The following is a 23,600-nucleotide window of genomic DNA, read 5'->3' as shown; positions in this document are numbered from 1 at the left end:
AAACATAACAAACAGCGTTCCAGCCAATAACCGATAAGAATGATTTGGGGGTGGGGGTTAGTGCACATGCACTGATGCACATGAAGGGGAGTGTGGGGAGTGGAGGAGAGAGAAGCATGAAGAGGGAAGTTAGCTAGAGGAGAGATGTTCTTGACACAGACAATGACTACCATTAGAATTATATTCTCTTGAATTTTGATATGGCCGACACACGACCAAAGAGACGACGTTCCGATGAACAAATAGCAAAGAAGAGGGAAAAAGGAGAAGGAACGCGCGAAGTCCTGAATTTATATCGGAAAAGCACAGAAGGGAGGGGGAGGGGATAGATTGAGGAAGAGGGAGGGTCGAGCTAGCCTTCAATTTGTTTGACAATACTTCGATCGTCAACAAGAAGTGACGTCACCCAACAACGCTTAGAGCACCTATAAATAAATAATGACAATGTAATATATCACGTTTTAGGTGTTTTACCAACATTCAAATGTTTGGGATTGGTAAGTTATTGAAAAAAAACTAAAATTATTACTTTTATTAAGCAAGGACGTTTTAAATTGATCAAAAGTTAAAGTACAGAGATTTTAACTGTATTTTTTGAACAAATAAATGCAGCCTTGGTGAGCCTATGAAACTTTAAAAAAACATTTGTAAAAAATCTTACTGATCCAATCTTTTAAACACACTAATTTTGAGAGACGTCATTCATTACGTCATTCACGATGCTTCATGGGATTGGGTTGTTTCGGGTGAGCTCTTTCAACCTAATGTAATTTTCTGGCTAGTGAGTTTTTCTCTTCAGGATTCATTCTTCACCTAGACTTTGGCCATTAAATGCAATTTTTTAAAATAAGAATTTGAACAGAACTTAAGCATATACAACAATGCGTCAATTTAGATTTCATGTTAACAATCCAGTTGAAAAAAATCATTGTGTGTTTACATTTGTTTTCATGTATGTGTGTGCAAATTAATGTATTTTCATGTATGTCTGTGCATGTGTTCTCTCATGTGCGGGCAGTGTTTGTAATCGAGGCTGATTCAGGTTGGGGAGGGTGGAGCATCCAGCTCTGCTGCTAACAAGGGGATTCAGACTTATTGAGGCCCCACTGATGCCGCGCCATCGCTTTGAAGGGATTATTAACACATTTTGATTACTGTGGTCCAGTTGTCACAGAAAATATAACCTCCATCAGACTATGAAACAGACAGCCTTTTTGCCCTCTTTTTTCATCTCTTACCTACTCTCAGCCCAGACTGGCCCACTCAAAGCAATTCACTAATTACCCCAGCAGCCATCTTAAAACCACACTAATGCTGTATTAGCTTGATGGAGAAGCTAGTTAGCCCCTCTCGTGAAAAAGCCACAGTTATTTTCACACACAGGATCAAATCAATGACATTGTTCACGGACCGCTGCACAAAGAGATGGAAATAATGACTTCACTATTTTCCATTTTTAATAATCTAGAAACTAATCAGGAGTAATGCAGAGACGTTTTTACACATCACATATGTATATAATGACTGCATTATAACTCAAAAAGCTTCAAAAGATTCCATCAGAATCAAATCACTTTATAAGATTGCACAAGCATCAGCGAGATTACCCCTTAAGATGACTCTACCAGCTTCATAATGGCTCCATAAGATGACTCCCTAAAGCCGGGGACACACTTAACGACTAGCTGAAACATTCTAAGACTGAACTGAAAACACTTACAGACTTTTCAATGACTGGAGCAGATTTTAAACACAGACTGAATGCAACTGTCTCTGACTTGGCGCGTTTGGGCATGATCAGTTGTAAGTATCAAATTACAATCATAATCGGCCTTACAGTCGTTAAGTGTGTCCCCGGCTTAAGATGACTCCCTAAGATGACTCAACATAACTTAACACAAAACGACTTAATACAAGATAGCTCACCAAGTTGACTCATTAAAATGACACTCTAATAGATCTCCACAAGCTTCAAATGACTCCATAACAAATACAAGATGACTCCATATTAGTCGATTCCCTAAGATGACTTCACAAGTTCCACATGACTCCATATGAGATGACTCCCAAAGATGACTCCACAAGCTTCACAGGATAAGTTTAAGACTTAAGTTAAAGGTTTAAGACTCCATATTTTAAATCCATATATGATTATTTACCTTAATGGCTCACCTAAATGACTCCACAAGCTTCAAATGGCTAAAAAAAAGATGGCTTTATATAAGATGACACCCTTAGATGACTCCCTATAGGATTCCACAAACTCCAGGTTCACAAAGTAACTACAAGGGCTTCAAATTACTCCATAAGAATGTTCTGTGACTTTACATGAAATGAAGAAAGGCTACGGGTGCTTAGTAAATTGAGCAATGAGACTCTCTCCATGTAAAGAGAACAGCATGAACTGAACCATTACAAGGCTGATAGGGTACATGAGTAATCAACAAAGCAATGTATGATACTCTTAATTTGGATCACTAACAGTTAACATTAAGATTAAAAGTCTATGGATATTTCCAGATAAAAGACAAATCAGCTGTTTGATACCTTTCACATAATGGAGAAGCAGCAGATTATTTTATTATTCATAACATCCTTTAAAAAATACGCTTTACTATGCAGTTGCAGTTTTTCAAAAGTAAAACAGATGGTATGCTTATGTACCAATGCACCATCTTTTCATGTGACATCCTTTAAAAAACTCTTCCTAATCAAACCATGTTAAAAGAACGCAACACCCTAGACAGTCTCAGTCATAAGAATAATGATAATAAGAGCAACATAAAACAAAATCTAAGTAAAAGTGACTTATCTGAACGCACTGTATTGTGTCTAATATAAGTGAAAAAGAATTGCAAGTGTGACTGTTCACTAAATATCTGTTTGTGAAACATATCCCTGTAAACATAAGAGGATGAGAGAGAAACAGAGTGTGTGAAGTGTGCAGATGATCTGTGGCTGGCTAAGTAGCACAAATCAAAGGGCAGGATGGGCCGGAGTTAAGTAGGACAGGGCAGGAGCGCTGGGAGGGAGGGAGGGAGGAAGTTAAAGGAGGGTGAGCGAGATAGAGACAGACTGGGAGAGAGGAAGAGAGATGGACATAAACGTGGTGATCAGGTGTGAGTTCTAAAAAGGTAGCTTCTGTTCACTGTACTCCTCCAGGACAGGCAGGGCCCAGACGGACAGAGCGGTGTTTGGCCCAAATATATCCAGGTGGCCCAGGATGCTAACGCCACTTCAGACAGATCACATTATCTCAACGTCTCTCTTTCCATCCTCTCATTTTAAGACAGGATTTAGCCAAACATATTGCACTAAAAAGCATTTAGTCTAGTGTCCATTTGAAGAAGTAATAAGAATCTTGGGAATATTTTGAAATGATTTTATGATACAACACATACACGTACTAGTTTAATTTGTCTGTCATTTTGCGGTCTCAAGACTCTTTCCTGACTTTTTTTATCTGAGTCGATCATGAAAAGAAGCTGACAATCTCTGGCAGGCTGAGGACTTGGATTGCGTTTTTTCATGTGTAATCGAAATGAGTATGCAGCAGCAGATGGCACTGGGTGTTTCGTGTGAGATTTTTCAGAAATCACCTCACCATGGTCAATGCGGTTATGCATGGCAACTCAGCCTTATGGGTTTTTGTTGATGAAAAGAAGTTGGGAAAAAATCTATACCATGAAAACAACCTTAAAATGCCTCACAAAATCTCACAACCTAAATAAAAATATGAAAAGAAATTTTTCGAGATCAGTTTAAAAACAATGAAAAATAATAACAAAAATAGAGAAACATTTATATATGCATGAAAATAAACTTCTTTATTCAAAAAAATATTAATTAATTGGAAATTAAAAAGAAATTAAAAATGAACTCTAGAAATGTATATCTATATATATAATATTTTCATTATAATTGATTTTTTTTTCATACACACAGTATGTATAACAGTAATAATGATATAATAATATACAATTATAATAAAATACAAAGTTAGCCTCATAGCATAATTGCCTAAGTCATTTTTTTTATATAACTTAGGCAATTATGCTATGAGGCTAACAATATAATATCTTTTCAATCTTTCATTAAGAGTTCAGTAAGGAGAGACACTTCAGGCAAATCATTGTTTTGTTTCTTCATGCACTGGGCAATTTTTTGTTTTGGGGCTCTTTGGCTTTTCATAATGTGTTGTTTCAGACTAGTGGAAAGAAAGAAGTGTTTATTTTATTACACTTTATCTTTTTGTGTCTGAGTGTTTTTTGCTGGGTGTAGAAAAAAATTTAAGAATTGTGAACCTGGCTTTGTCCGAAAAATAGTTTTGTAAACGAGTGCATATTTAATTAGATAATGCCTCATTTACATATTTAAACATTCCATTTGAGAAAACTTGTAATACAAAAAAGGGTTGCAATTCTTAATGTAATCAATCAACTGGGTAAGTATGGTGATATCTAATAGCTTTTTTTTTTCCAATTCATCCATTTCTAATTTCAAGATGTAAAGAGTTTCATAAAGATGAAGCAAAAAATGTTAGGATGTCATTTTTCAGCTGCATTCCTTCAATAATAGACCATACCTACATTTATTAGATCAACTTAAATTCAACATGTATTCATAAGCATTTCAATTAGAATTCAGAGCTTAACGAAAGTACTTGAACAATATTTATTAAATGATACTTAAAAATTACTAAAAGATTCCTACACAACAAAAATTATCTCCCTTGATCCTATTTTCAATATGAATATGACTTGGAGTCAAGGCATCAAACCACTTAAGCATTTGCTCACAGAGTAAATTAACCCTGACTATGTTGTATCATCCTATTTAAAATAATTCAGTATCAAATATGGACACAGTGACAAAAAAGAGGGTGGAGATATTTACAAACGAATGTGAAACTTTTCAAAGAGTATCAACATCTTGTTAAATTCAAATTGACACCAGGTGATGTGACAAATCCAGTCGTGTCTTTTTAAGGGGTGAATAATAATAGCTGAAATATCATGCTGCTGATGTTCAGTATCGCCCCTACACACAGATCTGAAAATACTGATGCTCTCAGCAGGGATTCAGCACTGCACACAAACACACTCGTTCTCGCTTGCTCTCTGTCTCAAACACACACACATAAAAACACTGTGCTAAATAAATAAAACTCAAATGAGCTCCTAGAGTTGTGAGCAAAGCTTTTCTTTTCAGGAACTTTCAGCACCAGGAGAAACATCCAAAGACTCGAGCAGAGAGAGCTGAGTGGTGGAGGCCTCTTGTCCCCCAGTGTGGAGACGATTCTTTCGGTTCGTCCTTTTTATGGTGGCTCAAGGGCGCAGCCTATCTGCCAAACTGTAGACTGCAGCCTACACTCTCCTGCCTTTTATCATATTTATCAAATTCCAGATTCATTTCTGTGACAGGCAAACTGCACAAGACAAGTCACAGCAACATCAACAACAAAAAGTTTTTAGGTGCAATATTGACCTATATATTTTAAAAAGAAACATAATTGTTATAATACGTACAAAATGAAATAATCAGACGGTGTGTGCAGTAATTAAATACATTGAGCACCCTAGGTGGCAGCGATATTGCCCCTTAAAAAGAGTCTGCTTCAATAAAAGTCTTGCAAACTATTATTAAATATGTCAGGACGATGGCAGCAGGATTTCCTCCACAACGCAAAATGGGGTATGCGGCAGCCCCCCCGTTGTACTTGCCCGGCTCCCTCCCCAGACAAAAGTGAAGCTGTCCCACTGACTGACAGATGGAGCCCCCAGCTGACAGATCGGGCGATGCGTTTCATGTTCAGTGGGCGTCCTGAGCCCGCGGCCGCACCGGCCCAGGGCGCGGCCCGCCGAGGAGGAAGCCACTTTGAGGGACGGTGTGACACAAGCAGCCGCAGAGGGACAGACGGACAGCGCTAATGATGGCCTTTTTTTATACGCACTGCAAACTGTGAGGTGGTCAGCGTTGAGATGCGCTAAGCGCACATTGAGCCATATTTAATCTGAAAACAAATAAGATTATCTGTGCTGGGTTAACTATCCAAAACAAAGCAGGTCCAGCAGCTGTTCAAACTTATGATGATGAAGCCAGTATTGTTATATATTTAACAGCTATTAAGTTGTTAATAAAAAGTATAGACTGACTGTTTAAAGACTGGCAGAAAAATACACTGTTGCTCAATATGAAGGTGTTTTTTATTTTTTTAAATAAAAACATATTTCAACTTTAAGTCAGACTGTCGCTATAAATATTTGATTGCCACAACAGAATGTAGGACTTTTTCTATTGTTTCCACTGCTCAAAAATAAAAAAACAATAATTGAAATAAATTATATTTAAATATGAATTCTACTTAATAAATTATATTAATATAATAATTACACTTTTAATAAATAAAAATATATATTATATAAAAATTTAATAAATGAAATATTATTATAGTGAAATTAAAATAATTCAGAAATATAATAAACCTAAATTTTGACTTTCAAATCTTAACGCACTTTTTGAAAAATCTGTATTGCTCAGTAAAAGCCAACCAGTTTTTGTTTTAATATATATATATATATATATATATATATATATATATATATATATATATTTTTTTTTTTTTTTTTTGTGTCTAAGTGTCTAATGTGAGTTTTTGGCTTCTAAACAAAACTGCATCTAAACAAAACTTTTACATTTTTACCATAATGACTAAAATCCAAATGCTTAGCATAGTTAGAATAATTTATCAGGGTAAGAAGAAATATCCACAAAACCAAAACATGTTTTTAATAAAAAAGCAGTATTCTGAGTAGGACTGTGAGTAGGATTGTTTCTGGTCCGATGCACTGAGAGACATAAATAAAGCGAGAACAAACAAAATTGGAAGCACAAGTGAAGCCTAAAACGCTGCCCTTATGTACCCACTCCGCCTGTGTTTTCAGAGCTCAGTCTGACTAGTTTCCTCTCTTAATCTCAGCCACCCAACTCTCTGCGACTCCTTAGTGAATTACGCTCGCTTTTCAACTGCCATCAATCTGCTGTCATCAGCGTGTCACTCCCATCACACAATTACCGTTTATGATCCTCATTCCGCAGTGACAAGGTACTGCCACTCTCTCTTCCCCCCTCTCCACTTTTCCTTTTACTTCATTTCACTTTTTCTCTCTGCTTTTTGATATTGCGGCGCCTCAGATGTGCCAGCTCTTTAAAGCGGCCGATGAGGAAGCGCCCATGGGGGTCCTGGGTATTCGCTTTTGTCTTCCATTTCCTTCCAAAACAGTTTTATTTAACGCCATCCAGCTCGAGTGCCCTCTTTCACTCTCTCTCCGTCAACCAAAGGTCAATGAAAGACTGTTTGTGTGTGTCTGATATAAATAGACACATATGATCTGAAATTAAAATGTTTTTTTCTCTCTCTCTCTCTCTACCTTTCTGACAAGTTACTTCAAATACATTTTGTGGCATTAATGATACAAAAAAGAATTATGAAACAATAAAATGAGACATTAATAAAATAAGACTGGTCACATTTTACATCACAGTGCTCAGTCCATTTCAAATACAGCAATGTACTTTATCTGAGAATAATAATAATAATAATAATTAGATAAAATAGTTATGACCTGTAATTGCCTCTTTACATATTTTCTTTTTCTTTTTACACATTTATACGTGTTTGACTCTTTCATGTGTTTCAGTCCAACTTAAGTTTGAACTCAGTCCTGAGGATACTGTGGATTTTGATGCATTTAGCTGGTGGCAAGTGTTGCTGGAGAGGCTTATTCATAATATGCAAGTGGAAAGCTTGCCTCTCGTTCTGTCACTCAATAGTTTATCTAGAAAAACGGATCTGCTCCCCATCACCCAATGGAAAAAACCTCTCAAAACACGTTAGGTGACTCAACAGTCAATGATCGCAACTTAAATTGAGCAAATATCATAATACCGATTGGAATATATCAACAAGTCGACACCTGCACTCTCTATCGGCAATCCCGGAGACAGATAGATGCGAACACAAACACACCGGCTATAGTCAAGTTTGTTGGTTCAGCTCTTGCATTAAGAGCCTGGCTTTGCCATTGTGAAAGTCCGGCCCTTTGTCTAGACGTGCTGAAATCAGTGAGTGCACCTCGGCCACCGCAATTCAAGCGTAAACACTTTTGTGTGTCTCCATATAATACTGTTGCTCACAGACCCCAAAATCCTTGGAACAGCTGAGTCTTTCGGTGTCAAAGATAATGGCGATTTATTGCAATGTGAGGCTTTTTTTTTCAGCCCCCCCCCAAACAACCCCTCCCTCCTCCCTCGCTCAAACCGATTAAAATTAAGCCGTAAACATGTGAGGACAGAATTAGCACATTTAGCGAGCCTCCTCTCCCACATCCCATTTTCGCTCCGGAGCGGCTGATCCCTGCAGCCGAACGCGGGTGCAATTTTAATGACGGGGACCGTTTTTGAAGTCCAGATGAAAAAAGCGCCGCTTGCCGTTTGTGGCGGCGCTAGATACGGCGAGGCCGGGTCCGGCGTGATTGGGGGGGAGCGACACAAACTTGGACTCTGGGCTCTTCGATAGTATCGGTGTCATTTTCCTCTCCACGATAAGACGCCTCGCTGACAAGGCCCGATTAGGAGAGAAAAAAAAATCATTATTACATTGCCTTTCATCCGCCGGGGGGTTTCGCGATAAACAGCTCACCCGTAGGTAGATTTACGGAGTCGAAAACCTTATATTGCACTCACACACCCCATCACTTATATACATATTTCTTTGAATCAATGTTTAACAAGAGGTTTACATTGTGTATTCATATTTAATAAGCTCTAACATAAGTTCAAACTTCTAAAGTACAGGCCTAAGTTGTAGCCAAAAAAAACATACATTTTCAATGAGAAAATGCCCTCATTACAACACAAAAACCCACCATTGTCTTTAGAAAACCCACTCTAGCTAAGTTCTCCTTTCTGCATATCTGCAAACTCTGCTATTGAAATATTTAACTCTTGTGGCTCTGCTCCATGAATCAAACAATTATCAAATAACGGCATATTCTTTTTGAAACACAATACGGCATTCAGATTCCAGCAAACTACAAAAACCCAAGTTATTTGGTATGCTATACCTCGAGGAAATCCACTTCACCAAATTGTCCTCATTAAAGAGAGAACAGTAGCGATGTGCTGAAACTTTAAACACGACTATACAATGATGGAAATCAAGTGGAACAGCCACGCTGAGATAAATAATGAAAGGCAATGAAACAATTACTTATAGAGGAAATATTACTTGTACAGCAAATGAAATATAGTTTGATAAAAATACTGATATCTTATTTAGAATTTACCCAGCATAAAACTGCTCTAAATTAATTTTTCATAATTATTATTATTATTATTATATAACTTTGTATAATATAACTAAATATTCTAAATATATAATTTTATATTAAAAGATTATTCAAAAGATTATTTAACAATAACAGTAACTTTTCAGTACATTATTGAACGCAGTCAATTTCATTTTGACTTTTTTCATTCATTTACCTAAATTTACTCAGCATAAAACAGCTCTAAATGAATTTATTATTGTTGTTATTATTGTTATTATACACATTTATAATACTACATATTCTAAATATATTTGTGAGGTTCATTCAACATATTTAACAATAATGGAATATTTTCAGTACAATATTAAACATTCAATTTTTCCAGTCATTTGCTATCATTATTATTATAACATAATTTTGTTATATAACTAAATATTATATTATTTTAGAGATTATTAAAAATATTATTTAAAATTAAAACAACTTTTCAGTAAATAACCAAATCCATTCAATTCCATGTTGAAATTTTACATTATTTTAGACATTTTAAATACATTGGTGGAATAGTTATTATTGTTATAGTTATTACTATTATAATTGATACTTAATAATAACAACTAATTAAAAATGTCTAAATTAAGTGTTTGAGAAGAAAAGGTCATGGCAACACAAAGAAAAAAAGGAAATTCCATTCAAAGTTATCAGTTTCATAAAATGGCAGAAAACAACCAGAAAGTCTGGAGGAGAGGGATGAAGGAAAGAAAATGAAAGAATGACGATAATATGGAGGAGAAAGAAAAAGAGCTACAGAGAGTGAAACGGAGAGATGGAGACAATCGCGCGTGTGTTACTGGGACACTCTAACACCCATGGACTGACACAGCATGTCTTAAAGCCGTGCTCACACTCAAAAGGAGCAGCGTTTCTTCATGTTTACAAAACATATTTATTTATTTCTTCATTCGATCATTTATTTCATTATTTATTTCTATCGGGGGCACGCTCGGCTTCTACGCAAAGCCTTCGACGACAATGACGACTCTCCCACCTCGTATGCTCTTTTAATATCACTGTAGAAAAAAAAAAATCAAACCGCTCTCGAACAAATTGATGTACTCTTTAATACAGTCGTCACATCATCACAGGGTCTTTGCGTCGTCTGTCTTGGTGACAACTGCAGGGTTGCTTAGCTTAGCCGCCATGGCTACTGCTTTGTTGGTCGCTTCAATGATTTATCACAAAAAAAAGAAAAAGAGAGGAAAAAAAGGAAGGAGAGAGAGAAAGAAAAGAAGGGCCTCTCGATTGAGTCATTGGCACCTTTGATTGACAAGGCCTAATCAGCTTATCTGGGTGCTAATAAAGATGATGGCCTGCAGAGACACTCTCTACCTGGCTCTGCGTGAACTTTGGGCCCTGGTGAGGGCCCCAGGGGCCAGGCCCCGACCCACTCTGCTTATCTAAACACTGCTGAAATCAATCCCTAATGAGCTGGTTTCATTTTGCCCCATCGATCCGCCGCCGCAGCGGCTGCTGCGTATTCAAGGGCCACCGCTCTCCTTCTTACGGACACTGTTTCTCTCGGCTTGTTTGTTTATATCGGACACTCTAACTAAAATTCATTATGATTAATTAATAGATTTTGAGGTCATTCCATAAACTGCCTGTGATTAAATTGTTTTCTTAGGGGGGGGAAATGTGACTAAATATTCTGAAATCCTTTAACAATCCCAAATGTGAGTGCAAACAACAAAATTACACCCCTAGGTATTTTATTTTCCACCATACAAAAACTCTTTTGCCCACTTCCTTGGCTTTTATAAACAGCCGGGCACTTCTTTGATTAGGGTTTATTTAATGCTCATGGGCTCTGGGACATCTCTGATTTAAATGCCTTTAAATTGGCTGCTTTGCTCCCTCCTACTGTACTCCAGGCTCTCTTCAGGCCGGCGTGCCTCTGGTTCAGGCAGCTTTAAAGTGGGTGCCCTCTCCTAATGAAGACCCATACTTTATTTATGAGACAAACAGTTTGGTAAAAAGCTCTGCATGTCCAGAGAGCACTCTCAATATCTCTCAGAGGGCCTGGAGTGCTCCTGACACGCTGCTGCTGCTGCTGGACTGAACGCATCACACACTAAATCACCCTTAAAAATCACACAAACACAGTCTCCTTACTGACAAGGTTAAAAAAATTTGATTCCAAATAATATGATTTAAATACAAAAATTCACGATGTGGAGGATATGCAGTATTTTACTAAAATCCCAGTAGATTTTTTCCAAAAAATTCTAAGAATTCAGTCTACGACAAATTTGACAAATCATCATTGATGAAAAACAAATAATTTGGTTAGTAAGAAATGCAGGTTTGAAATGTTTCAATCCTAAATATATTCTTCTAGTGAAATTTTTAAATATGAATTACAAATGAACAGAAATTACAAATCAAAGATAAAACAATTTAATCTAAACAATATTGTGTATTATTGGAACAAAGAATTGAACTAGATTAAACCAGTAGTGAAAAAATTATTGAAGTAAATTTGACTGTAACTGTAGAGTAAGTATAGTAAATTATATAGTAATTTGCAATTTATATACCATTTGCAAGCATACTGATATTATTTTTACTGTGCTATTTTATATATATATATATATATATATATATATATATATACACGTATGTTCAAATGTATTGTGTGTGTTTGTGTAACATTTAAATACATTTTATATATATTATTTTATACTTAAAGTAAAATAATATAGTACAATATAAATATATGTATATATATAGTGTAGAAAGTATACACACAAAGTATACACAGACAATACATTATAGTAAAAGCAAAAAAAAAATGTATTTACTAAATAAACAAATCTAAACCAAATCTAAAATATTTTATACAATATTTAATTATATTACTATTTTATAAAATAGAAAAGCTATAAAAAATACCATTTTATTATTAGCAATTATATAATCATTTATTTTCTATAATATTTAGAATTTTTATTTTGTTTTGTTACAGAATAGCAGATACCCGTATGCGCTCGATAGACAGCGCTGTAGCAGGTGTGGTTTGCCGCTCGAGTGAATTTTAACACACGGTTTATAAACTGGCTGATCTGCCTCAGTGTGACACAGGGAGCGAAGGTCACCGCCACAACCCAAACAAAGCGCATCTATCCCTGTAGCTCCTCAACAGCCACCGAAGCAGGTCCGTGTTTACCGCGACTCCGTGCATTTCCCGCACAGTTGCTGTGCCCAAATCCCAAAAGTATAAGGTTTGTCCTTCTTGGGCCACTTCAGTTTAGGACTACCTGCCGCTACACTTTTAAGATGCAGGTGTGTGTGTACGCGAGTGTTAGGGTGGTCGGTGGGGTACGGGGGTCAGGGATTAGGATCACAGGAGTGAGAGCACAGGCCGAGTTGCGCTTTAACGCGGTTAGAGAAAGGCTGAGTAAACAGACATTGTTCTGCGCTTGCGGCTCCCACACTGAGCAGTGGGGCATTGTAACGGGTCTCAGAGGCAGAAGCCGTCCTTGATGGGGGAAAAACTCCTCTCACAGGGAGTCTGATCCCACCGTTGGAGTGTATGGGCTTCTGCTTTGGTTCCTACTAGAAAGCAGGCAATTGAATTGGGCAGACATTAGTAAAAAAATATGTCTGAATAGCAGAAAAACAAAAGGCCTTCATTCGATGAAATGAAAATATATATATAAAAAATTATGCAGGAAAAGAAAATACCAAGCATGGGCTTGAGAGGATCCAAAATAAATGAAACTAAATTTTTCAGCAGAGGATGCAGATTGCATTTATGAATTTGTGAGTTGTTCTTGCAAGACATCAAAAGCCAGTGGTCTGCGCAACCCTTTCTTGATTTGAATTATTAACTGTGTCGACGTGGCGCACGAACCACCCTACCATTATAGTGTAAATTAACAAACTTTTCAAAACTAAGGCAGAAGCCAAAGAAAGCCAGTAGCTTCTTGAAGAACGAGCTTTGATATGTCTCTGAGGAATACACTCTGCTTCAACAACACGTTGACAGTCAGGCTAAAAAAGAAAAAAAAAGATGTCTGCTGATTTAATCTATTTCAGATCTAAATTAGTTCATTTTCTTGTATTTAAAGATGAAAACTATTCTTCAGACAGGTGTGAATCGGGTGACGTTGAGGGTGCTTTATTTAGAAATCAGTTTATTAAAAGATATGTCTTTATTTAGCTCTAAGAATTGCAGGACGGTGGAGGCAGGCTGTTGTTGTTTATTCTAGTCGACATGCCATCATTTGGTACCCATATTAAAATCTCTCTCTCTCTCTCTCTCTCTCACACACACACACACACACACACAGGTAGGTGAATGGAAATAAGGCAGTGTGTTTTGTGTGAGTCTAACAGCACTGCGGCTGCTGCTCTACACCTTTCTCTCCCTTGCTTCTCTTTGATGTGCTCCTGAAAATGTCACCAGTCGTCAAGGCGTTTTTTTTTTTTCAGCTCTCTCTCTTTTTAGCACGCATACGAGCGAGACAATTTACTGTCGCTCACCCCCCTACCCAGAATGCCTACCGGTTTCTACTGCTATCTGGTAGCCAGCTTCCAGCCTCCGAGATGACCTTTCCAGCCTCTCTGTGTTGTCCAACAGATGTGCTCTCTGAAAACAGACCACAGACAGAAAGAAAACAATGAGAGTGATTGAGAAGAATAGGACATTATTTACAGAGACATTTTTCAACATAATAATAGGCACACTAAGACAAAAGGCAATAGACTAATATACTAGAATAAATTTAACCTATACATTGATTCAAGAACGTCTAATTACGAGTTGCGTTTTTCATAACAAATTGGACTGATCTTCGTGCAAATTCTAAAGCAAAAAAGGACGGAGATCCAATCTAACACCTTTCCTTTCTTTTTAATTGAGACTTCCTTTTCGCAGTGGATTTGTTCTGAAGGTGTTGCTAGATCTCATTAGCTCATATTTAGAACCAGGGCAAAGATTAGCATGGGAGGGATGGCTAATTGAGCTGCAATATATTTTCAAATGCTGCTTCAGATTACACAGTATCTGTTAGTCTGATAAGTTCAGGATGCCACCATGAACCTCTTTACACTAAGCTTTTTTTATTTGTTATGTATGCTGACAACACTTGATGGTTTCTCTAAAGTGCAGTTTGGATGTTTTAGGGGTCACTCTAAATAATGCAAACCAATGAGGCATGTCAACTTTTTTAAAGAAAGGTTGGTATGCCTTGTGTTGAGTTGCAGATGTAAAGTCAGAAGTCAATAAACGTAATATGAAAATAGGCACCATGGCCAAGAGATAGACGCAATAAATATTGCACAACATAAACAGCATTTATCCGTCCTTCGAATGAAGTGGTCTCAGATTTGTTATCTTTTGATAACATAAAATAACATAGTATTAAAATACAGTAAAATAGTAATAGTGTGAAATACTATTACAGTTTAAAATAAACATTTTCTATTTTAATATAGAAAATATTAAATAAATGTTATATTTTTAGGTTTAATTTATTCCTGTGACAGCAAAGCTGAATTTTCAGCATCATTACTCCAGTCTTCAGTGTCACATGATCCTTCAGAAATCATTCTAATATGCTAATTTCTTAATATTATCACAGTTGAATACAGTTGTGCTGCTTAATATTTTTTTGTGAAAAGTGTGATACATTTTTTACAGTATTCTTTGATGAATATAAATTTCAAAAGAACAGCATTTATTTGAAATGGAAATCTTTTTAACATTATAAATGCCTTTACTGTCACTTTTGATCAATTTAATGCTCCCTGCTGAATAAAAGTCATAAAAAAATAAAATACTGTCGAAAAACTTAAAAATCTTACTGACCCCAAACTTTGAACTGTAGTATATGCGCACACCCACACACACACAATACATCACTAGAAATTATATTTTATGTAGAAAGAAATCTCATACATATATAAATATACAAGTGCTAAAAATAACCTACAGTGGGGTCCAGAAGTTCACTTGTGAAAATGCTTTTATTTTGCATTTTCCTAACTTAATTTAAGGTTTGTCATTACTAATTCATTTTTTTATAAAATCTGTTTTTGGTTTGTTCCCTTTTTTCTTAAAACCTGATGATTTTGACCTGACCTGAATTTGAGAATGATCCAAAGAGCATCTTGTGCTTCAATAGAAGAACATCAACCATCAGTACAAAGAAGTTCATTGTCACAAATCTATACTTATTTCATTACTGACTTAAAAATTGTTTAGAATTTGCAATATCTCGAATTCATTTCATACCAAATCTTTGTTTAAAAGTTGGCGCATTCAGCTTTCTTAAAACTTTGAAGTCTCAACTCAAACTTTTGAACCCCACTGTAGACAGTGAAAACAGGGCTATGAATCATCCACCACAATTCACACACTCCCATTTTCTGATAAGCCATATAATTGACTATGAACACTAAATTAGACCACTGCATTTCCATTTTTAAATACATAACAGAGAGAGGTAACTATATTTCAAAAGGATGGTAACCTTTATTCCCATTTACATGCACAGAAAGAATAAAGGCAGAGGGAAAAAAAGAGAGAAACGAGTTTCCAGTTCTAGTTAAGCTGTCAAAATATGTAGCTGCTAATCACTCCAAGGAAATGAAATGAAAAATAGACGACATTCCACTTTTCAAAGTTTGACAATCATAGAGAAGGGAGAGAGAAAAAAAAAAAAAAAAAAAAAAAAGAATCTGAACTTTTTTTTTTCTTCACCTCCTCTCAGTTGACAGATGTCATTTAAAATAGCTGAAATACTTTTTAATAGTTTAAGGGAGGGGGTGTTAGTGTGAGAGAGAGAGAGAAAGAGGAGAGAACGGGGGTGGGAGTGCATATGGGGAAAAGGGAGCCATCTCTGCCTAATGAGCCCCTCTGGATCAGCTGAGATGGAGGGGACGTATTGACATGCACCGCTTAAACTAATACACCTAGACCAGGGATGTGCCTGTGTGCCTGGAAGCACAAGGCAGCCGGGGATACTGACAGAGTAGCTCGCTCCCCCGTCTTCAAAGAGCTCAAGTGATTAGTATGTTATCATTACCATTCGAAACGTGATTTCCTATTCCCTCTCGGCAAAGGTGACACGTCTCGGGGAGACGGCCAGCAGACTCGCGCGCCGGAAAGCCACTTCAAAGCTTTTTCTTGAATTTGTCTCCCTCGCTCATTCTCACTCTCTCAGTCGGTCTATATTTCCGAGGGGTGAGGTGTGGGTGTAGGTGGGGGGGGGGGTTGATGTCTATTGTGCATGAGGGTGACACACACCAGGGTAACAACGAAGGTGGCCACGTAGGTGCAAGGACGACAACAACGTGACAACGACGACTTCCTGAAAATGTAAATGATTTACCTATCAAAACGAATTACCTCTCTCTGCGAATTTGTTTTGGATAAAGGGCCGACATATGGATCCAAAATGCATCCGCAAGGAGATCTTTATTAGTAACAAAGCACCTTAGACATAGCATATCAGTTCAGATATTTAAAACAAAAAGCCCTGGATGCATATCACTCACTCTCATAGACCAAACTGACCTGAATAAAAGAAACCCGATAATAATTCATTTATTCACTATTAGAGCAGCATGACTGTCAAAATTGTCTCTCTTTTTTGGTCTTATGGAGTTCAACAGAAGCTTCTTTTAAAGAGGGCATGATAAATATTGGTGCGCCAGCGACCGCCTCTGCGCGCGCCCCTTCTCATTTGTGCCAAAGCATGTATGCCTTTTTATCTGACACCTACTTTTTCAACAAAGACGTTCTTAGATACTATAAATGAGGGGGGTTTTTTTGTTGCATTTTTTTTGTTTTTTTTCTTTCTTCACCATTTTTTTTTTCCCTTTCGTGAAGAACCACACTTCAGTTGTAAGTTATTAACGTGGAACCCAGGAACAATGCAAATGCGACTCAAAAGAATTGTCTTCCCTTCTCTCTCCCCTTTTTTCAATATCAAACACGAGCGCTTACAATCGCAATTTTCAAAAGTTTTGATGATTCCTTATTATTTCAAATGGGGAGGGGGGGGGGTAGAGTCAAAGTGAATAATGATGACAGCTATGATTCAGACTGACTATGTGATCTTCTCCACCGTTTGTTTGGGACTTGTAAGAAAAGGAATTACAAGTGTCAAACAGCTGTGAATAAGGGTGCTAAATATTTAAACATGTTTTCCAGCTGAGGAAAACAGGCTAAGTGTGTATAAGCTACACAGGCTTTGATTTAAATTCAGTAAAATGGGAGAACGAAAAAATGTGATTTAAAAGCTACGCATTATGGGGTAAAAACAAGGGCTGTTGAACCCACTAAAGGTAGCCTATCTTCTGACCCAAGGCTGAAAAAATGCTACACTCCCAGTTTGTCTGGTCATGTGGGAAAAAACAATAACAAAAAAAGAAGGAGAAACACAAGTCAAGGTAGAACTGTGAGGGGATGTAAATTATAAATGCAGGGTGGTGGTGTGGCTCTACAGATGGTACTATTCAGCAATAGGAAGTGAAGAAATCTAAACAATATACTGATGTTCAGACAAACACAGACACAGGAGTCTATAGAAAGATCCTCCAAACCAGAGGCACTGCTGAATTTCTTCTCTTATGTGAGCTAAGAGGATTTTCTAGCATGACACTGCCTGCTCTGGATTGTTTACTTAAATGTTTCTGGTAGAGCTTCAAGATGGGGAAGAGTAAAGAGAATTATCAGCTACTTTAGATCATTATTCTTGAATTTGTGTTTTTTTTTTACAGTACATAACAGGATGACACATACTTACAGTAGTAATGAATTAGTAAAATGATGCAAGTGTCATTTTATTTTCGTAAGATGACAGAAGAGAAGATAAGGTTTTTCATTTTTCCCATCCATAAATATTTAATGCATCTTTACAATTTCTTCAAGATAGAAAGGATTAGAAATTTGCATTGTAAACAGCGTTATCTTCAAAGATAAGCAATAATTTACTAAACAACATCTTTACAAAGGCAGGCAGAAGCATGATGCAGTGCTATCCAGTCCTCCACTGAGAGGAGGCTTCCTTTATGAATGAAGATCTTCAGATATTGCAGTCTGTGTGTGTCTGCATGTGTCTATGAATAGGGGAATCCCAAGTCCAAACAACAAAACACACACACACACAACCCTAGACAGGAGATGGAGATACCAGCAAGCAAACACACACACACACACACACACACACACACACAGATCGTGCACGCAGATCGAGACGACAGCCTTTTTGCCGTAATCCACATACATGCTCACTTCCAAGTCGGATGAATGTTACAAATACAAAAAGACATTACAAATTGTCCCCTTATCTCAAACTAAAAGGCAGGCTATTGTATTCTCATCCGCTGAGTGGGGGAAACGTCTTTGGGCTGCTTCCTAACGTTGCACAAAGAGAACTCCACAGTTGGCTGTAAATTCACAATTCTGTTATATTTAGAGCCATGTGTGCTAATAACATACCAGCAGAAGCCAAAAAGAAAAAGTGATAAAGACTGAAATATAGGCTAATTCATTTTATATGTGGTAAATGAAACAATTTAGAAGTTAAAAGAAGAGTTAAACAGGTAAATAAGGTTCGGTATGCCTGCTGTATACTACTTAAGTGAACAAATTACTACTTATTTTCAATATTGATACGTTGGTGAATGATTAGTTGACTAATCAGTCTTAAGATGCTCTACAAAACAAAGGTGATCTAAATTTACAAATAGGATACATTAGCATATAGCATATCGTTCTAAAGTTTGGGGTCAGTAAGATTTGAATTTTCTTTTTAAATAAGTATCTTATGCTGAGCAAGACTTCATTTATTTGATCAAAAATAAAGTAGAATTAGTAATTTTGTGAATATAGCTGTTTTCTATTTTAAAATGTAATTTATTCAATGCTGATTTTTTTTATTTGCTGAATATTCTTGAGTGTCAAATGATACTTCAGAAACAGTTCATCTTAATTTGGTGCTCAACTAACATTTTTTATTATTATCAATATTAAAAACTATTATGCTGCTTAATTTTTGCTTCAGGATTCTTTGGTTAAATCTTTTGTGGCATTTTAAATCACTTTTGATCAATTTAATGCATCCTTGCTGATAAAAGTATAAATTTCTTGTTTTTTTTTTATTTAAAAAAAAACATAGAATTTAATATTGGCCACAAGATGCATCTTTTTGTTCAAAAACAGTGCAATGAAACAGTGAAAAATTATACTTTTTAATTTGACATTTAAATAAATAATAAATCAGTGTTTATGATATGAGGTGAAACATCAGTAACAGCAAAATAATTATTTTTAAGTTTACAAAATAAAATTTAAACTAGTAATCAACTATTGTTGAACTAATAGTTGACCATCACTAAAAGAGAATCAAAGCTTATCCCGGTCTTTTTATTAAAGCAGCATTCTCGTTGCATGTTCATATTAGGTGAATGTTTTGACAAGCTGATAAAATCTTTTAAGGTTTGGTGTGAAACAGCTTTGATTCAGTTCCTCGTAGAGCAGCATGTAAAAATGAGCCTAATTTTGAGCTCAATCAAAAGAGACTCAAAAATCTGATTACGCCTTCTTTATTCTGACGAAGCGGGAAAATGAATGGAGGATCCGCTGGAAAAAGAGGGAACCAAAATGGGAAGGAAGAGCAGCACTTACCTCTTCACGTAACTTTATCAGCTGCCACATGAAGGCACAAAATAGAGGGACGGAGAGGGAGGGAGAAAAAGAGTGAGAGAGATAGATAAAAAGCCGAGACATGGCAGGAAGCAGATCAGTCATGCGGCTGGGTACAGAATTAACCTTGACGATTTATCTGTTTGCATGTTTAGCATTTAGAAATCACAGACAAACACATTAAAAGAAGCTAAACACGAGACTCATGCCGACTTATTTGAACAAACAAAGATCAAGTTCTCGTGCTGTCACATTAAACAAAGAGACTGGGAATGGATTTCTCAACTCACGACGTCTAAACTATCATCATCAAGGAAGAGGGGGAAAGAAACAGTCACATCACAGCACTTGATATGGCATAAGGGGGGAAAAAACACTAGCGTTTCAGTCGGTACAGTAGGATAATACAGATTGCGTACAGTAAGAATGGAAGCTTTGAGGATTTAGGCTCAACAACAACTCTGCAGGATTCCTACTTCTGGGTTAAGAAACAGAAAGTGACACCAAGCAATGCTCCCTTTTTATTATTACAGGATGTGCCTATCACTTCTGACTCGCTATCAATGTCAAGTGTATTATGCATTAGGCCCAGGAGGGATGAATGTATATACATAAACAAAGCCGAGATGTTGCATATCATTTATGGCAACAACCCATTATGGAACAAAAAAAGAAAATCATGGGTAATTTATTTTTGATAAAAGGGAATCTCATATTAAAACTAGTAAAACAGAGAATGCGTGTCTTGCCATGCACTTAGTGGCCCTTGAACGGTCTCTGAAAGAGGCTAACATAATTTAAACTTAAGTACATTAAGCATTTATAGCAGCTATTCATTACAGCCTCTTTATTTAACACAAGCATTCTCTGCAAAAGGTGAGTTGCTTATCAGCCTATATTCAGAAGACGAGGGGAAGGACAAGTTTCTTAATTTGTCAGCCGTTGCAGGTGATTTTTTAATCTCCATTTCTTGCCAGAGATTAAAGGTTAGCAGATCTAAGGGGAAGCTCTGGGCCATTATTAAAGGCCTCTCATCTCTTTTTGTGTGCGCTGGTCATTTTGAATTTCGCAATTTTTAAATCATTCGCTATCATTTCAGAAAAGAGACAGAACTTGGATCATAAATTATAAACCTAATGCCTGACTCAAAAGGCTGAATCTATGGGCGTGATGTTAAACTGTGGTGGTGCAGGTGGTGGTGGTGGCCGCTATAGCTTGCAGCGAAGCTATGCTTGCAGCTAAATGTGAAGAACGTCAGTAAATCTAGGATGAAAGGTTTCTGATATAACAATGCACCTTTTGCAACAAACAAACAAAACAAAACAAAATAATTCAATTAAATTGAGGGATAAGGACTTAACTAAATGTGGTGTGAATAAGAATTTAACTTAATTGTACACCAACTAAAAATAAATCACTTTTTTTTTTTGCAATTGTATGTTGTATTGTACAGCACTTTGGTCTGTGCAGTTGTAAAGTGCTTTATAAATAAATGAAAATTAAATTAGGTTAAATATTTGTAAACTGAGGTAATTTTATTTAACTTAAATTAGTTTAAAAATAAAAACTGGTATAAACATGTAAGAAATAAAATATAATAACATATTAAAAAATAAAATATATAAATATGAGATACAAAATAATTGTATTACAAAATTATTAAATAATTGGGGTTGTGTGCAAAAAGAATAAAAGTTATATTATAGACATCCTAACAACACCATGAGCATGCTTTTTTAAAAATCAAAAGATTAAAAAAAAGAAAATTCTAAGAAGAAATGATGAATCTACAATATTTAGTAGAAAAAATTTAAGTTCAGAATCACAAAGTATATACAACCAGACCCGAAAAATAAGCAGGGCCAAATTGCAGCTCCGAGCTGGTGATTTTCGAGGTAGCTTCCTTACGTCGCCTGCATTATTCAAAAGGCCAAAGTTTGTGAATACACTATAGAAGTGGCTATTTGGGTTTGCTGTGAGCCCACCCGAGCTAAACACAACCCTGCAGACCGTCTCAATGAACACCAAACAAACCTTGTTCTATCATATTTGTGCTGCTTGGACGATTGCGAGCCCTCGCCGAGGATTTACCAAGAGAATCAGGAAGATTTTAAGCTTGCTGTTGTTCTTTCAAGCCACGTTTTTTCCGCTTTAAACCAAACCGGACAACCAGTCTTTTGTTGCTTTACCTGAACTCGCAAGCATTTTTTCGAGGAAACGTCGATGAAAAGCTGAAAGAAATTTTCCAAAATTGTTTAATTATGTTGTGATGAGTTCATTCCTTCGGTTTTTTTTTTCATGTGGTTGTTATTCAAAACTGCACTGCTGCAATTTTTCTGTTATGATAATCAGCGGATTTTCAAACAAAGATTTTTTTTTTCCAATACGGAACTCGATACAAGTGGTAATCTGCTTCCTTTGTAGCCTGTAAAATCTGGTCCACGCCGGCTCAAACCTGCCCAATCTCTCGTGGCCATGCCTTCTGCTGTGTCTGAAATCGAAACTATTCCGCAGAGTATTCGTGTGCGAAAAATGTGTGTGCGCTCTCACAAGTACGTGTGTGGTAAAAATGTGTGTGTTTCGGGTGGAAAGGGTAGGGGGAGGGAATGTTGAAGAAAAAAGTGCAACGGTAGACCACCACATTATTAAAAAAAAGAGCGATAGCGCCAATTCGGTCTCTGTCCGCATACAGATAACGAATAAATGCCGAACTCTATTAAACCGTCCTTTAGCTATTATCGCAGGGCCAACACGCTATTTTCAGAACTTATGACGGCTCCCTATTTACTTAGCTATAAATCCTCGCCATGTAACGAACAGATTTGTGACTGGTAATGATCTGCTCAGCCAGGGCTATATGAAATGAGCCTGACCTCTTTTAGATCGTAAGGAATTAAATTGACCGACTCACCCCAGTGCCCCCCCCCCCCCCACATCTCTTCCCCTCCACTCTATCGGTCCTGTCTCGCTCGATTAAAAAAAAACCTGAAGTTCCGACCACTCCACTCACAGCAAGTCTTGTGTTAGGATCCCGAGTTTAATTCAGTATTTTTTTTTTAAATGGAAATTAAGTTCAACACCTGAGGTCTGATCGGAAAGTGAAAACTGGTTCTTCTTCTCCTGTTAAGGAAATGTTTATGCATATTTAAAATGCATGTGTAAAACTGATACAGAACAAAAATGACTATGAGATCATATTTTCCTATTTCATGGAAAATGGGATAAAACATTTATACATATTACTCTACTAGAAGTTTTTTGCAAAATTAGAAAATGGATAAAAAAATAAATGTTTATAAAATAAAATAATACATATATATATTTCTCTATCTCTCTCTATATATATATATATATATATATGTGTGTGTGTGTGTGTGTGTGTGTGTGTGTGTGTGTGTGTGTGTGTGTGTGTGTGTGTGTGTGTGTGTGTGTGTGTGTTCTACAAATTACAAATGTATTCAAATATTTATATATACATACGTGCATTGCTCATCCTCATGCCCTCTTGTGCTTATTGTTTGTGTCTTTGTGTGAAAAGAGGATTTTGATAG

At 36.5% G+C, this 23,600-nt stretch overlaps 1 protein-coding gene across 6 annotated transcripts in view; it reads right to left on the bottom strand.

The window, feature by feature from the left end:
* vti1a (vesicle transport through interaction with t-SNAREs 1A) overlaps nt 1–23,600 on the bottom strand; it is a 151,043-nt gene that overhangs the window by 92,467 nt on the left and 34,976 nt on the right. For 3 of the 6 annotated variants that reach the window (XM_081393005.1, XM_081393002.1, XM_081393003.1), the window contains exons 5-6: nt 20,032–20,052; nt 13,899–13,983 (exon numbers count right to left, since the gene is read on the bottom strand). In XM_081393005.1, the coding sequence (XP_081249131.1) occupies nt 13,899–13,983; nt 20,032–20,052 (106 nt within the window). The remainder of the gene's footprint in view (nt 1–13,898; nt 13,984–20,031; nt 20,053–23,600) is intronic. The other 3 variants (XR_014032120.1, XM_081393006.1, XM_081393004.1) reach the window with 1 other exon arrangement.

The sequence above is a fragment of the Scardinius erythrophthalmus genome, assembly GCF_964197995.2.
Source record: "Scardinius erythrophthalmus genome assembly, chromosome: 18".
NCBI classification, from domain to species: domain Eukaryota; kingdom Metazoa; phylum Chordata; class Actinopteri; order Cypriniformes; family Leuciscidae; genus Scardinius; species Scardinius erythrophthalmus.
This window is presented reverse-complemented; position numbering and strand designations above follow the sequence as displayed.